The sequence below is a fragment of the Fusarium venenatum genome, assembly GCF_020744135.1.
Source record: "Fusarium venenatum strain MPI-CAGE-CH-0201 chromosome Unknown EDB82scaffold_3, whole genome shotgun sequence".
Taxonomy (NCBI): Eukaryota; Fungi; Ascomycota; class Sordariomycetes; order Hypocreales; family Nectriaceae; genus Fusarium; species Fusarium venenatum.
In genome coordinates, this window is record NW_027072131.1 from 6,962,302 (window position 1) to 6,978,264 (window position 15,963).

At 49.3% G+C, this 15,963-nt stretch overlaps 5 protein-coding genes across 5 annotated transcripts; 1 reads left to right on the forward strand and 4 right to left on the reverse strand.

Moving 5' to 3' along the window:
• Window positions 1-606: 606 nt before the first annotated feature.
• On the reverse strand, window positions 607-1,869 carry EDB82DRAFT_275933 (uncharacterized protein). Its single transcript, XM_065607367.1, has one exon. The coding sequence runs from the start codon at window positions 1,378-1,380 to the stop codon at window positions 739-741; it is 642 nt and encodes a 213-aa protein (XP_065464234.1). The 5' UTR covers window positions 1,381-1,869; the 3' UTR covers window positions 607-738.
• Window positions 1,870-2,177: 308 nt separating this feature from the next.
• EDB82DRAFT_275952 (uncharacterized protein) lies at window positions 2,178-3,139 on the reverse strand. Its single transcript, XM_025728818.2, has 2 exons — window positions 2,767-3,139; window positions 2,178-2,598 (listed from the first exon to the last, which is right to left on the reverse strand). Exons 1-2 carry the CDS (start codon window positions 2,999-3,001, stop codon window positions 2,219-2,221), a joined length of 615 nt encoding a protein of 204 aa, XP_025583147.1. The 5' UTR covers window positions 3,002-3,139; the 3' UTR covers window positions 2,178-2,218.
• Window positions 3,140-9,790: 6,651 nt separating this feature from the next.
• Window positions 9,791-13,102, forward strand: EDB82DRAFT_559953 (uncharacterized protein; the record flags this gene model as incomplete). Its single annotated transcript, XM_025728821.2, has 8 exons — window positions 9,791-9,896; window positions 9,960-10,004; window positions 10,070-10,609; window positions 10,660-11,007; window positions 11,069-11,350; window positions 11,402-11,955; window positions 12,008-12,495; window positions 12,550-13,102. 8 exons carry the CDS (start codon window positions 9,791-9,793, stop codon window positions 12,854-12,856), a joined length of 2,670 nt encoding a protein of 889 aa, XP_025583150.1. The 3' UTR covers window positions 12,857-13,102.
• Window positions 13,103-13,413: 311 nt separating this feature from the next.
• Window positions 13,414-14,624, reverse strand: EDB82DRAFT_509823 (uncharacterized protein). The gene is made up of 3 exons (XM_025728823.2): window positions 14,344-14,624; window positions 14,135-14,293; window positions 13,414-14,080 (listed from the first exon to the last, which is right to left on the reverse strand). Exons 1-3 carry the CDS (start codon window positions 14,591-14,593, stop codon window positions 13,614-13,616), a joined length of 876 nt encoding a protein of 291 aa, XP_025583151.1. The 5' UTR covers window positions 14,594-14,624; the 3' UTR covers window positions 13,414-13,613.
• Window positions 14,625-14,801: 177 nt separating this feature from the next.
• On the reverse strand, window positions 14,802-15,452 carry EDB82DRAFT_547474 (thioredoxin-like protein; the record flags this gene model as incomplete). Its single annotated transcript, XM_025728824.2, has 1 exon — window positions 14,802-15,452. The coding sequence occupies one exon, from the start codon at window positions 15,450-15,452 to the stop codon at window positions 14,802-14,804; it is 651 nt and encodes a 216-aa protein (XP_025583152.1).
• Between the last annotated feature and the right edge of the window lie 511 nt (window positions 15,453-15,963).

The window sequence follows — 15,963 nt, forward strand, 5'->3', positions numbered from 1 at the left end:
TCGACTTCTCTCTCTCATTTCGGACGAGTCTCAGCCTGTCGTGCGAGTTAAGTTCGGTTATGACTAGCTCTTGCTACCTTGTCACCGACAATGAGTGTGTACTTTGCTCATTGGTAGGTTTGCGACGGTAACGATGATGCTAGGGGATTTTATCCTCTCTACTTTGCCGTGCAGGTTGTAGCGTCATGGGTATGTATACGACAGCCTGTGCAACAGGTTAAGAGGCTAAGTACAATTTTATGGTATTAGGACTAGCGTCGCCGTTGAGATCAGTCAAGCAGCAGTATCAATCCTACGGAGAAAGAATCAGAGTTGCCCCAGCGGCCTCGTGGAAGTTTCTACGGGACGATGAACCGGTGATCTTGATGGGTCTTTTCCCAAGAAACCTTGCCAAATTCCAGGGACCATGGCATCAACCTCGTGGAAAAGTATATGACGAAGCACTTGATAAGCATTTTGACAGGGATAATTGACAGGATGTAAGGTTTGCTAGGAGCATCGGGAACAACAATGGCTCTGAGCCGCCCCATCTACCCGTATGCCAGGTACATTGACCTAAGTAAAGGATAATAAAAAGCAAGTCCACGCCTGAAGGTGGAACGTTAGTCTTAAGCGCTGACGAGAAGCGACGAAGGATGCACTTGCTCACTGGCAAGCTCTTTATTGACCATGGGTGAAATTTTACCAAGACACTGGTGGCCCAATGCTATCACGAGAAAGCAACATATGCAGGATTGGTTACAGCCAAGTGTGTCTTGGAGTACTTGTCAAAATTTTGCGGAGTGTGGACAAATGCGTCCGATCATGTTTACTTGCTGATCGGCACTCAGAGATGCATGTCTGCCCGTCAAGCAAGTTGAATGGCGAGCCAATCCTGGGGCCTTTTAGCAACCGGGGGTCTTCCTGCGGGAGTTGCAAGATCGGGGGATCGTCACACAGCCGCAAGGCAAGGTTGCTTCCCCCCAAACATATTATTTGAGACTGTCGAAGGGGCATGCAAGCTTTGATCCTGGCGTCCACAACACCGCAGGCCAAGTGCACCGGGGAGGCGGGGGTTAGTTCCTGGGTATTTGAATGAATGTATGTATTCGGAATGGTAGAACTCCTGGACCTGGGGACGTGGCTGTCGGCCACGAGGATCTGTTGCCAATGCAAGTGTAGCGCATTTGCACCCACCGGGGCTTGACCGAAGCATGATATGATCAGTAGTTTAATTCCCCAGCTCTTTCGACCTGCCAAACGGGAACTACTTGTCTTGGCAGCACATACATCACGGTAGTCGAGTTGCGTGGGAGGCACGCGACGGCTCTTGATAGTGCAACTATGCGCTATAAAAGCCCTTGTCACCTGGCTTCGAAAAAGGGCCGACAAGTCAAGCATGACGTTTCGTGGCGGCAGATTCCGCACCTGTCAAGGAGTCGAGGCCAGGAAGAATAGGCATGGGGGCCCAGACTCTTTCCAGGACGTTGAACTTGCGGCGAAAGTGGGGGACTTGGCACGCGTAACATAGGGCGGAACTTTGTGTGGTACGAGGATGGTTCCCAAACCGGAAACCTAATCGTGGCATCTGGTCGACGTCGTTCTTTATGCATGATAAGATGAAGAAGAGAGAGACTTATAGACAATGTTGAAGGAATCCGTGCAAATGTCAATATGTGCGATTTTGTATGTAATACCCAACGATTGCGCGAAAGTCTAGCCTGTGTAGCCGCAACAATGCCGGGTCTGGGGCTCGATGACATTGTACGGCTCCCACTAAAGGACTCCAGCGTCAATAGTCTGATACGTACAATGACATGCCCACATGGTTGCGGTGTAATTGTTCACGTATTAGAATATCCGTTTTGAGCAGCGTGATATGTTCGCGGTGGTAGCTTGAACCTTATTTAGATGAATGAGGGGCCTTGATTGATGTCCTTATTCTTCTTCTCCAATCACGAGTCGGTATTTTCCCCAGTTGTATGTTTATTACCAGTTCACCGGTTCAGTCTATCCAAGACTAATGAATACCCCGTCTTGAATGCCGAGATTCAAGACATCGATGGAAGGGTGGTATTTTCGCGTTTGCCATCAAGCTTCGGTACGAAAACGATGTCGCGTTTTGGCTATCAAAGTAGCAATGACACCAGTCGATAGTGGGCAACGAAGATCAGCAAGCATTATCCATGCGACTTTGGAAGCTTCTAAAAGAGTGAGGGTCGATGATGGTAGGCCATGACTAAGCGCATGTCTCCAGCATCTTGTCCAGAACTCCCTTCAGGGTATCATTTTCCAGAGCGGCAGCAACTCGCTCCTTGTCGCCTAACTGCTTGTTGACTTGATCGTCTTGGTTGTGACTGTTCTCCTTGCAGGTCACATCGACGCGGTAGTTGGGCGGCAGTGCTTGTTCAAGTCTAACTCGAACTCCAAGCCCAATGACAGTAGCCAATGAGCAGTGGGTGATGGTTGGTGTGATCTCCACAACCACCTGCACAATTGTGTTTGGGTCAGGAACACCAAAAGCGGGAGAAGGAGTGATGTGGATATCAGAGAGGTTGATCACTGACAGCTGGCCCAGTGAAACCGGGTGCTCAGGATCCGAGATTGTTGAGATTAGATCTTTCCAATGTTAGTATCGTACGTCCATAAAGGGCGAAAACAAATACTAGGTCGCTTGCGTGATATGAGGATGTTCGTGGAGCTCGAGCCTCAGGGTCACTGGGCACGAAGATGTGGATGTGGCGAATTCACCAAAGAAATGACTCAAGTGGGTTTGGGGGCACATACCATAAATCTCTTGTTCATCAATGGCTTCGGATGAAAGCTCATCGTGTTGGTCATTGAGTTGAGGCCATGCGGCAGAAGTCGGGCCGGCAAAAGGACCTGATAGATAGGATGGCTTTGCAAAGATGATATCGTCGTATCTTGACTCAGGACCCCGACGTGGCTCAGCCTTCTTTTGCCGGGTTGGCAACTGCGAAGCGCTCAGGATTGTCGGGTTCGCATTATCCAAAGTCGTCATTGTGAATTTGCGATAGCTGTGCGAGCTCAAAAGCGAGATATGCAGGGATCTGAGGTGGCCAAGGCTTTGAGGCTATCGAGGCGAGGTGATGCAGCAAGGAATAATAACAATCAGGGGCCGGTAAACAGAACAGATTCAGGAGACCGGATGGTGGAGATTGATAAAAGCTGCAATCGCTGTTATGCTAATTTGGAGGCTGGTCTTGGTTTCGTTGTTAATGAACCAGGTTGTCGTTGTATGGGGAAGGAGTTGAAGTTGAAGGAGGGGGAGGGGGTATTACATCAAACCGGAGGCGTTACGCCACATCAAACGAGCCTCGTGGTGAGGCGCAGCACTATCAACTTCCATCGAACCCATTTTTTTCGTATTACTAAGTTGAATTTTGTTGATGATCAACATTCGGTAGATGTTGAAGGATGATATTGACTTTTCATTGGGCATTGATGATCAATTTTCGACATTTTTATCGCACGCAATAGGTGCGTATAATTCAACGAGCAAGGATTCTTAGGCGCGGGGTGTAAGACGTGTCGTAGGTTGTATATTGCTTACCGCTATGTACCAGCATCCCAACCATTACAGCGCGTACAAACTTAGGAGCTCACTGGCAAACAATGCTGGCGGTGAGAAACGACAATACATACGTACGCATTGTAATTTCCATAGTCTGCTAATAATGTCTAGTCTCCACTACTTTAAAAAGTTCTCGAAAGCACGGCCAGCACGGACAGGTTTTGACAGGTCCCATATTAGGGGTGAGATGGAGGGGCGTCTTCAGCAATTTGACGACCCCTAGATGTGGTCATGGCAGACCATGGCATGGAGATTGAGGACGGAATGCCGGCCGAGTGTTTCTGGAACATCCGTGGGATGTTATCCGGGACGACCATCCTTGCAAGGAACGCGCTTGGAAGACGCTCAGAAGCGCTGCCTCGGTTGCCATTGGACAATGGACCATATGGCGTAGTTCGATCGCACGCACCAGAGGATCGTGGCGCGCGATCTATGTAAAGTCGGAGGTAGTTTCTCTAATAGGGTAGCTTCATCGACTGATTGTCTGACCAGCAATACCAGCCAGGCCAGACCGGGAGGATTATCTGCAGGACCCGTTCCCGCTCCCACAGTTTTCTACGTAGCGTAGCTGTCTATTATGTACCTACATTGACTTGAATCATACGCGCTGATCATGGCTGCCAGAATGCCAGAGATTGCTCCGCGGCCCGATTCGAAGTGGGCGGGAAGGACCATAGGGGAAGCATTAAAGATCCAAGGCTACAAGAGACAAACCAACGCCCGCACGGCCAAGATATTTTTACACAACTATTACTAACAACTGAGGATCGTTGCCCACTGCACTATAGCCGACTCAGTTGTAATGCAACGATAATGGGGCAACGATTTACCCTGGGGTTAGTTAGCATGGGTTATTTCACAGTGAGCGTTGGGGGGCTCAAGGCTCACGTCTGAGCCCTTGATAAAAGACTGAAGGAATTGCAGCAATCATCGTCCGCCAATGAGGAACCGGGGGTGCCATATGTGTTGACGCGCGGTTTTGATTGCCCACTTTGAGGTATGAGGTTTCGAGCGGAGGACGCCGATGGGTGACATGGACATGAAGCATAGCGAGTCTCTTCAAATTCGTCGCACCGATCAAGAAGAAGAAGAGGAATGTTCTGCTTGGGGAAACACTGAAACCACCACAGTATGAAGATGGACGTTTAGTAATTTTCCCGAACTACTAAGCTATCAGTCATCGGACCGTGCCTTGTAGTTAGAAGCACAGAAAAAGAAATTCATGTAAAGAAACGGGGATCCCCGTCGACATTGAGAGCAAGGACAGTTCTGCAGCCCAGGAGTTTGAGTTGGGATCCATCGGGGAACTGTACCTCGGCACAAACCCCAACTCCACTAGCAAGTCCCTGATCTTTAACGTGCGTGCTTATCCCATACAGTAGTACAACCGCACAGTCGAAACAACCTACGCATGTGAAAGTAATTTATCGTTGCTTGCAGTCGCACCTTCAATGCAAGCGACGCCGCAGGCGAATCATCCTCGTGTCTCTCATGCAGGAGCACTAAAAGCGAAAATGGGTCTAGTCTAATCTGTTGACCGTCATTGAGTTGTCCTGTTTCTCCAGCCGATCTTCAATAATGGCGCTAGGAAACCAAGTTCTTTTCCACTTGAGGAATAGATCTTTGCTCTCTGGGTACGGGTTGAATGGTAGGATGGGTCCGAAGGTCTGTTGTTTTAATCTAAACATGCAAAGTAGTTTATTGGCTAGATCATGTCAAAATACGGGCAATTTACGAATGTCGGTTGACCTTGGTTGATGCTATCATGCTCTACTCCACTGTTGCTGCAGTATGTCTGTCAGACAAGAAGAAGCAAGACTTCCCGTGTAACCAAATATGATGTGACACGCCTAGATCGACCAAAAAGAGCGTCTTGCACTCGGAGCACTGCACATTCTTCATCTCCGAGACACTGTCAAATCTTCATGCAAGTTTGTTACAAACCAACTGTGGTCTGTCGTTCATTACTCCTTCATGAACCACAGCAATTTGGCCCCCGAATCTAACGGCATGTCCGCGTGGCATGGCTGCAGCCGACGCCATCGTCCTGCACGGGCGATCCTCATGCGACCACTTGAAATGAAAAGCAATACATTGAATTAGTAGGTATGTATTCTCATCTGTAGAGACATGAGTCGTCATTTTGTTGTGGTGGCAAGATACTATACCAAGGCGTTCTACAACGGAAGAGCTAGCTAGATTATCGTTGGCTTGCTTGACGAGGTTGGGTAGTAGATGCGACGAACTAGTCCACTGCAATGTACAACCGAGCAAAGGAGCCATACATCATACGTCCTCTTTGTGTACATGGAGCCTAGAAACAAGGTACAGAAGCAGCACGTTACAGGTTTGGCGTCTCCCGAATAGGACAATTGCAGATATTGGCACAGGAATCGTTTAGCATTTCATCTATTTCTATGGGTCAAGGAAATTCATATCTAAGTTTCCAAGGGCGCTAGTTGGCCGTGGTGTCGGTAACTGGAGCAGGGCCCTATCAATTAATGTAGATCCAGACTATGCGTAAGCCCAATATAGAAGGCAGCTGGGCGTATGTATGTGTTGCTGTACATACCCTAGCCTGCAATGAGAGAGAACATGAACAACAGTGCACACAAGTTCAGGGGCAAAGAGCCCCTAGTCAATAGTATGTATATCGAGGGGACACACGAGTTGATACAAGGCATGTTGGTAACGTGAATACTCTGACTCGATATACTCGACGTCGGTAGTTGGCTGTTGTATGCAATATGATGTGCATTATATTCGCTCAAAACGATAGAGTGATAATCTTAACTACTTAATTATGAACATTTTGTTACCATGAATAGAATCGGGAAGTTTATGTAAGAGGGAAGTTTCGCGGATGAATAAACATCCATTCAAAAACCTGGCTAAACTTGGGTCAAAACCACTTGAGCCGAGGTACTCCTTGTCATGGGTACTTACTTTTCTTTTTATTGACGGGGATGCCACTAAGACAGGCACTATCGTGCTTTCAATAGGTTCTGTCTGGTAATCACCAATAGCTGGCTTGCTAGGGGAGCTTTCGAGGCGGTTTCATTATGGCGATCATACTGGTATGGATGTTTATAGTGCGTCTTTTGGGCATCATGTGCACTAACGAAGCGCCTTCTTTCCGTCATGTTTAAATTGCAGTGTGGTGAATAGACTTGTATTTTGAGACGTGAATTAACTACCCGAGAGTTTAGTCAAACCAAAAGGGTCAAGGTATTCATCCTAAATTATAATGGTCGCTACAGTTGAAGTATTCGTACTCTGTATCGAAGAAGTAATTACCTGTACATGCTATTTTCAGCATAGTGGACCATGGTGATCAACGGTCAACCGTCATTCGTTTCTTGGCTTGCAACACAACTACCTTGTTTGTAGAAAATCATCAAGAATATATTTGTAGCCTGCCAATCAAGACACGCAATACTCGAGAATCTCAACAACCGTCCTCCTGAGCCGAGGGGCGACACCTGGCACGCTAGGCCAGGAGTCTAATAAACGAAGACACAGAAATCTTGACAATTCATGGCGCTAGAGCTGTGCTGCATTGCACTTCTGATACATGCCTATTATTCCGCATCCTGCGTCGATGGTGTAGCGTGAGTACTGTACTGTAGCGTGGTGGGAGGAGGAGTCTCTACGCCCGCAAAGGTCTGCATCGCATATAGATCCGTTTTACTATACTCCGTAGGTAGGTAAGGCTGCGGGTCGATGAAGAGAGTTCCCCGTGGATACGGGCGATTAATACGGGATGGATACCTGCCGTTCCCGTACTGTACTGCATCGTGGACAGTGTCGATTCGGGAAGCTGGCAATCTTGTTAAAAAAGCCTTTTCAGCCCTAAGTGTCAAGTTGCTTCTTTCTCCAATAGGTGATGTGCATGCTGCAACTAGCCCTGCGGCATGGCATGTGCGTGACGGAAGGTGCCTGAGCCCGCGTATCTCGAATGGTAACTGGCAAGAACGGAGGGGAAGAAGCGAGACAGTTGCTTGTTAGGAACCAGAACAGGAAGGAAACTAAGAAGGGAAGGAGTGGAGGTCACACAAGAGCCGAACACCATCATTGTCGTCAATCAACCAGCAGCACACACACACCACCGGCATTCCTCTCGAGCTTCATCATCGACACCAATAACTCAGTGCGAGAGATCTCAGAACACTGTCGCAGTTCAACAGGGCCCTGGTCTGGTCTCGAGGCTGGCCTGGTTGTTCATGTCCATCCCATGGAATGCCTGTCACACATCCACATCCACATCCTTGAGACGGGATGACCCCCCTCCCCCCTCCTGCAACCTCCCAGGCGTCCAAAGTCCTTGGCCGAACACGATCAGTTTTGTATGTACATGATGAGGTTCTGAGGGGGAGCATGTCTCCAATCTGCCAGCTTTGCAGCCCGCATCTGCGTCTGCGACTGCAACTGCGCCTGGTTGTCACAGCCAGACACCTCCTTGTTGGGTCAAGTCTCGGCATACGTTTCATCCAAGCTCCTCAAAATCTTCGTCTCGATTGGATGCCCACGCGAATCTCCCGTCGTCGGGAATTAGATTTTGGTTTTTACTTTGTGCGCCGCTGGCTTTTGCTGACTGAGCGAACGACAGTTAACGATTGTCATCATTGAATTCTTCGGAACATTTTGTACCTGTCAACTAATTTTCGCTGCCGCCTTGGCCGCTGGTTCGAAGCTCCATCCGTCATTTCGTTTTCGTTCTTCTCGAATGTCGTCGACCTCTGCGCTGCTTACACTACCTACCTATGCATTGATATCATAGTCCGCTAATCCCGCAAGAGGAGCCTCGGTCACTTCCTTAATGCTGGGCTACCAATACTAACTGACAGCTAAAGCCCGTCCCATCGCTATAACAGAGCGCCTACATATTACGGGCTGGCGCACTGAGCATCTGGCCTCAGCTTCCCTATTGCATTGTTGACAGAGGACCCCGAAGTGAGAGAACCCACCTCATCTTCCGTCTCTGTATTTTTCTCTGTAACACGCCGTTCACTCGGGCCGGTGCCCATAGTCCGTACTGTATTGGGATTTTCAGGTGACTCTCGATTCCAGATACTTTCTCGAGTCTGATCTGGTCGAAAGAAGATTCGCCCCAGTCTCGTTACGGACACTGGTTCTGGACCTTTATCCCACAATCCACTTCCGCGCTACCACGCCGCTTTTCCTTACCTGCATCTCCCATCTCCATCCCCCTGGACCTGTCCCGCCCCTGTCCTATCCTGCCTGTTAGTTAAGCCCTGCTCGTGGCCCTGCTGTGATCCAAAGAACGCCAACCCGAAACTCTCCACCAACTGCTCGTCACTAGTCTGGTGAAGTGAGGAGGGACTGACGGTCAGGCAGCCTGAGCAAGCCTAAATCAAGTGCTGGCAACGACGTTCCCATACCATACCATCCTGTCCTATCCCATCCCAGATCAAGTTCAGGGCACCTAGACTCTCCTCCCTCCTCTCCCCCTCCCCTCTAACTTAAAGGCCAAGCCTTGTCTAGGGTCACGTCCCCCAGCACCTACAGTACTTGATCATTACACACCCTTGCCCATGTTCATGCTCATGCCCAGTGCGCTACGCTTGCTGCCGCCCTGCCCTGTGAGAGCCAGAAGGACAAGACAAGACAAGACAAAACAAGACAAAGTCAAAACTCAAAGCCACTCCTAGTGGCCCCAAACACCCGGCCCTGTGGTTCACTTTAAACTCCTCTATCCGTACCGTACTCGACTTGACCCAAGCTTCAATTCAAGAATACTTACAGTGCCCTACCCCGACACGCCCCAGCCAATTCAATAATACGTCTTTTTAGCTGGTCTAGCTTTCGTACATATCTTTGTCGCTGCTGGTTTTTTTTCTCTCTCTTTCGCCTCCCTACGCTTTTGCCTGCACGATCTTTTCATTCGCATATACACGTCGCACCACCCGTGCAGCCCATTGTCGCTCATCATCCCATCTGTCGTTGCTTTTGTCACCTGCCGTCACGACTTTCCCCACGAGCCTCCCTCCACCCCGCGATTCTCCTCGTCTTGCGCGACAACTTCAATCTCGACTCCTCCACTCTACTCTACTCACCACTTGCTCGATTCTGTATCACCACGTCTGATATCTGTTGATTCGTTTTTGCGCACGATTTCATGTTGACCGCTGCAATCGCCACGATTCGACGCTTGTAGAGGCGCACAACCTCAGCTATACTATACTATATCGTAACATGTCCAACGAAGACCCTTCTGTTCGCCCAATTCTACCGCAACAATCCCAAATGAATTCCTTTTCGTTTGCGCCGCAGCAATATACGCAGCGCGAGACTCAAAAGAGTGCGTATTACCCACTGCGACTTGTACATCAAATGTCTAGAGGTAACTGATATATCGGTGTAGACTATGTGTTCGTTGATGAGCACAACCGCCACAAGCGGTTGAAAGGTATGTTTTTTTCAGCAACTGAAGATTGACTCTGCATCGCAATTGAATGCTAAAACTTGGGATAGTTATGAGAGCTTGCGAAGGCTGCCGAAGACGGAAAATTAAATGTGATGCTGCAACAACAAACACATGGCCTTGCTCGGCTTGTATACGGCTCAAGCTTCACTGTGTACGACCCAACGGGTTCGATGGAGCCAACGACTCGACGACTTATGATACTACTCCTATGGGCTCCGAACAATATCAGCAAATGCCTATGCAGCATCAAGTTATGAACACGGGCGCCAAACTTTCACCAGCTGCTATGTATGGTGCGCAACCTCAGCAGGTTTACCCCGATGCGAACACCTCATATCAGCATGTTTCGTATGACACGTCTCAGCAGCCGGGAATGCACTACGGCGCTGTTGCACCTTCTGGCTCAATGATGGACCACACATATGCGGGCCAGAATGTATTTCCTACTCCTCCCATGCACCAGCCGCCACCGCCTCCCGGAGCCCATCAGCAACCTTCTCCCGAAGCGTATTCCTCCCCCGGTGACTATCAACATCACGATCTCGCGGACCTTTTGGGAACGCTCAAGGTCAATGAAACCGGCACAGGTAGGGTTTCGCGGTTTACTCACAGCCTGCGTTTACTAATATTTGTGTAGCTCCGTATCTTAGGAATAAAGCATCTTTCAGACATGAAGAGCAGGCACCTGTTGAAGAGGCGGAGGATTTCCCGGGTGCTCTCCCTCCGATGATGCCAGCACCTGGTCACAAGATCCGCATTCCGCCTGAGTTGATGCCAGATGACGAAACAGCACTAAACTATTTCGATCTTTACTTTACCCATGTTCATCCTTATGTACCCGTACTTTGCAAGACTGTTTTCTATCAACAATGGAATACGGACCGAGAATCAATTTCTCCATTGATCCTGGAAGCGATTTTTGCTATGGGAGGACGACTGGCTGAGGAACCGACTGAAGGTCAACAATGGCTTGCCCTTGCTTCCCGTGAGTACTGCTTTGAAACTGTACATGGTTAGTATGAAAGTCAAAAACTGACTATTTCTAGGACACGCCGATTCTTTCATGGATGTTCCTCGATTGAGCACTCTTCAAGCCTTGCTTATGATTCTCAAGGCTCGCGAAGCTGCTCCTAAACGAGGTTACTACTATCGCTCCTGGATGACTGTTGTGCAGTGCGTTCAAATGGGCAAAGATCTGGGCTTGGATGAACACCACGAGGATCACCAAGCAGGCATTGCTTGCGAATTTACAGCTGCCGAATGCCAGCTTCGAAAGCGCATCTGGCAGACGATCTTTGTGTGTGAGGTCATGGTTGGCGCTCCTCAAGGTGAGTGAAACTGAGCTGCCCATTATTGTCTTGTTAACTAATGTATCCAAGGCCGACATGACCATGCTGTCAAACTCAACACCGTTGATTTCACACCTTCGCGACCTGTCCCGGGATGCGAAGAATCAGAATACCATACATCGCGCAACTTCAGCTACTTCTCTCAGGTTGTGCGAACAGTATCCGCGATGAGCAAAGTATATACGAGACTCCGGAGAAGAAAGGATTGGGGCGTCGACCCCGAGTTCCAGCAATTGGGACAAAGCTTCAACACCTGGCTGGCAGAGCTTCCCCCGGACCTAGCTATTTCCTTCCCACAGGATGGATCACCCCCATGGATTCCTTCACACTTTATCGGAAACATGCACGGGTACTACTACCTGGCCCTGATTCTGTTCCACCGACCTATCTTGTCGTTCCTGGACCCCAACGCTCCCGACGGCCAGTGGAAGCGCCACATGATGATTTGTTACAGCTCTGCCAAAGCTTTGTGCCGTGTGCAGGAGGCAACACTTAATACCTTTGGACTTACAGGACTTCAGTGCATGCAGCGAGGCTTCAGCTTTTCTCTCTATGCTGGCCTCTCCTGCATTGTTATTCACCTGGTACGTCTTCGGACATGTATGCCCCGAACTTGTACTGACCCTCATTTGATAGGTTGCTATTGTTTCACCCGATCCCGAATTCAACAGTGATGCCCGCGAATACTTTACGAGGCATATGCGGGTCCTGGAAAAGGTGATGGAGTCCTGGTCTATGCCCGAGTTGGAGAAGCAGATCAACGCGCTCCGAGAGGCGTTTTCAGCAGATGTTCGAAAACCGTTTGTCTTGAAGCCAAGCTTTCCCTACGGCAGTCCTCACCCATCCACCCATTCCAGCCCCCCTCGAGGTTCCGAGCCTTTCAGACCAGTCATTCACCGGACAGGCTCCATAGACCAGCACTTGGATACACACGGTGCCCAACAAGTCAGTTATATCAACCACCCCATCACACCTCCCATATCAGCCGGCCCAATGGACAGCAAAAGTGACTCCCCAGCTGTACAGTCGCTCGTCATGATGTCGCAAGGAACGCAAGGTCCCGGTATGCCCCAGAGCCTATCAATGGCGGATCAGCCAGGATGGAACCCATCCCGACTATTTGAGTAAGTCACTGATAATTTCATATCTTCCTTACGATTTTCTAACTTTGTGAACAGACAATGGAACACCACATTTGGTACGCCTGCTTCCCATTCACAAGCCAGCAATACCCCACCTCACACGAGCCCTCTTAACGCGTCGTCCTCAGGTGCTACGGAAGTTCCCACCATCCAGGACATCCAAGCCGTCCAGGCAACAATGCCAACTGGATCGCATCAAATATCGCCACCTCAATACTCGGCTGCTCCCGTGCCCAACTTTGTCACGCCAGCCATGTGGCAAGAGTCGGTTGCAAGTGTTTACGAGGGTGGATTGAAGCGAGGCTGGGACTACGATGGTGTGGCAGTGATGAAGAGACACTGATAAAAAGAGGCTATTGCTGATAGAGCTATCACCCACTGAGGCTGAATACTCTTGAGGCTGGTTCTTATTAGGCGAGCCGTGATCCGGCAAAGAGTTTGTGCCAGAACGGACCATAAGTGTTGAATCACTTGTGATTTTTCTGGCCGAACAGACGAGGCTCTCAAGTCCCACAAAACTTGTTGATATGAAGATTCTTGGAAACTTTGTGTTGTTAACGACATAATTTGGAGGCCCCAATAACGGCAAGGGGCTTGCATATTGTACAGAACCCGGTTGGATATATTGGTTGGACGGATCAACAAGGACATATAACGAGCTATGATGGAAGCGTTGGATACTCGGACCCGGACGTGGTAAATGCACAGGACGAGGTTCACGAGGTGCGTTTTGGTAGGACAGGCAGGACCCATGTACCAATATTTGTCTACGTGATTGACGACTTGGAACGCTTCGGACGGAGCATTGGCAACACAGGAAAACGGAACGGAGTAATGGTTTTTAGATATATCTATCTACTGCAACACAGGAATACCATTGTTGCGTGTGTATGGCGCTTTGTTTGCAAACTTTATCGTTTACTTTTCCCATTGGTGGCATGTCTGCTAATCATGACCAGTCAAAAGGGCTGGAGCCGTATCACGCCATCTATGTTTCAAGTTTCCATCTATCTCGGGGTTCACATACGATGATGTCAAGGGGTTTGAATACCCCCTGGATCTCTGATACAAGCCAAGCCTGTTGTTACCCAGCGACCAGTTCAAACAGTGGGATCTCCTTTGTAGGGTGACGCAGCCTTGAGCGCCCTATTGTCAACACGCTCTTTGATAGAGTCCCAGATCCAACCATCGACCTTGTCCGTCTTCTTCTGATACCGCACCCTCGTCTGCGGCCTCTTGTCCTGGATGTAGAACTTGCCAACGGCACGGAACATATACCAGCTACGCTTAGCGTTCTCCTCCTTGGTGTCACGCACGTAGTTGATGAGGCCGAAGCGGCGTCGCACAGGGCTCAAATCGCCGGCCTGAATGCTGCTGTAGCGAGGCTTGGAGATGGCGCTCATGGTGGTCAGGGTTAGAGGCGTGGATGGCGGGAGCGCCTTGATAAAGCGTTCCAGAAGAGCGCGTGAGGTACGGGCGTATGGGGGAAGGTGGATGTGGATGTGTGTCACGAAGGGGGAGGTTATGTACGCGACGAAGAAGATGGGGACGATGCCGCAGAGAACGACTGATTTGTTAGTTACTATGTTTGTGATTGATTGAGTGTGAAAGATGGACGTACTGCTTGCGGTAACCCATTCGGGCTTCTCAGCCTTGACATAGCTCGGTGCTACAATGAAGCAAAAGAATGCGCCGAGGAAGAGCGTTGTTATTTTGAGCATGGCCATGAACGTGATACGACCTGTACCGCCATGGTATATGATGAGTTTCTCAGGGAGTTCTAGAATGAGAGTTAGTACATGTTGCAAATATCACAGAGAAAACACACACCAAATTCCTTTCCCTCTTTGGCTACAGCTCTAGCCTGTCTCTTCAACTCATCTTCAATCTTGTTGTGCTTTTTGGGAGCAGCTATGGGTTTGACGGCATAGCATCGCAATTGAGCTTGCTGTAGAGATTTCTGAAGTGAGCGGCGGAAACTTCGAGGAAGGGCTGAGGATTGGATGGGCGTTGCTTGGCGGGTGAGTGAAGCCAATTGAGTTGGCCGTAGCCGTGGTATTATCATTCTTAGTTGAAGCATTGTGATTGATGTGTGAGTGTTGATTTCATGAGGCTCATGAGCATGTCGTCAAAAATGAGTCCATTCTAACTTGGTGGGGAGGTGCTGAATCCACACAGGGTTATCTGAGAAATTATCACCATAGATACTACTAATACGGACAATTGGTGACAGCTCTTCGTTGTCATTAGAGCTTATGGCTCGTACGTTTGTTACCCTCCAATGGTAGTCAGACAATATTCTTTTGCAACCACTCAACCCACTGGTCCTTGTTCCAACCAGAGCTAACATCCTGAACCACGCCGTCAAACACAGCAGTAGGCGTAATATGCACGCCAATCAGGCGGTTCATCTTGGTGATAACCTTGAGGTCGTTGGTAACCTGATTCCCCGCATTCAACGCTCCATCATCACCAGCTTTGTCGGGAATCACAAGCAGTTCGTACACCTTGTTCTCATCAACGCCCGTCTTTGCCGCAATCTTGGCCAGACGACGATAAGTATCATTGCGTGTCTCGTTCACGACAGACACATCAAAAAAGTCCTTTTGCTCCTCGAATAAAGCTGCGCTAAAGTCCCAAAAGCGCTCGGGTGCGAGACGCAGAACTGCCAGGCCCGCCTCGTGCATGAGCGTTGACGAAGGGTGCCATGGTTGGACCTGCTGGCGGAAGATAAATGTGAGGCTCGATGCCCAGTGCTCATGGGCTTTAACGGCGGGGATCACGTCGGAGCGGAGGGTGCGGAAGATCTTGGCGGAGAAGGGACAGCAGTAGTCGAGGTAGAACTCGAGGGTGTGAGTTGTGTGGGCGACGCCTGAGTTTGAGGCGGGAGGATGGGCGAATTGGAGCTTTTGCCCTGCGAATTTGGGAGGAAGAGCCATGATTACAGTGCAGTAGGTATGGTAAGTGTTGATTTGAGAGGTGAGGTTGAAGTTTTACAATGTTGAGATATGGGAGTTTGGATTCATGTGAAGAATGATGTCAGTTCGGTTGATGCAATCGTGGTGCAGCTTGCATCATGACGCCTTATGTAATCTATTTTGCATCTCGTATAGGTAAGACATCAAGGTAGGCTCAACCCATCTCATGATACCTATTGATTTCTCACTGAAGCCTCTCATTTTAGTCATGCCTTTTGTGCCTCTATGTCGGCAATCACTTATTGTCAAGTCAGTAGAAGAGACAAGAGGTGAGTAGTGACTGCTGGATCCCTGTCGACAGCTACCGGAACTACCTAGAAACAAGTAATTGGTGGAGAAGTGGTCATGACGAGACGCATCATCGATAAAACTGTTAGATCTATATCGTCACTCGGGCCTCGTTTGCTTCCGAAGTTTACCGCATTGTCGGAAGCTCAAGAATATTATGGAGGTATCTTGAGGTTGGCCTTCA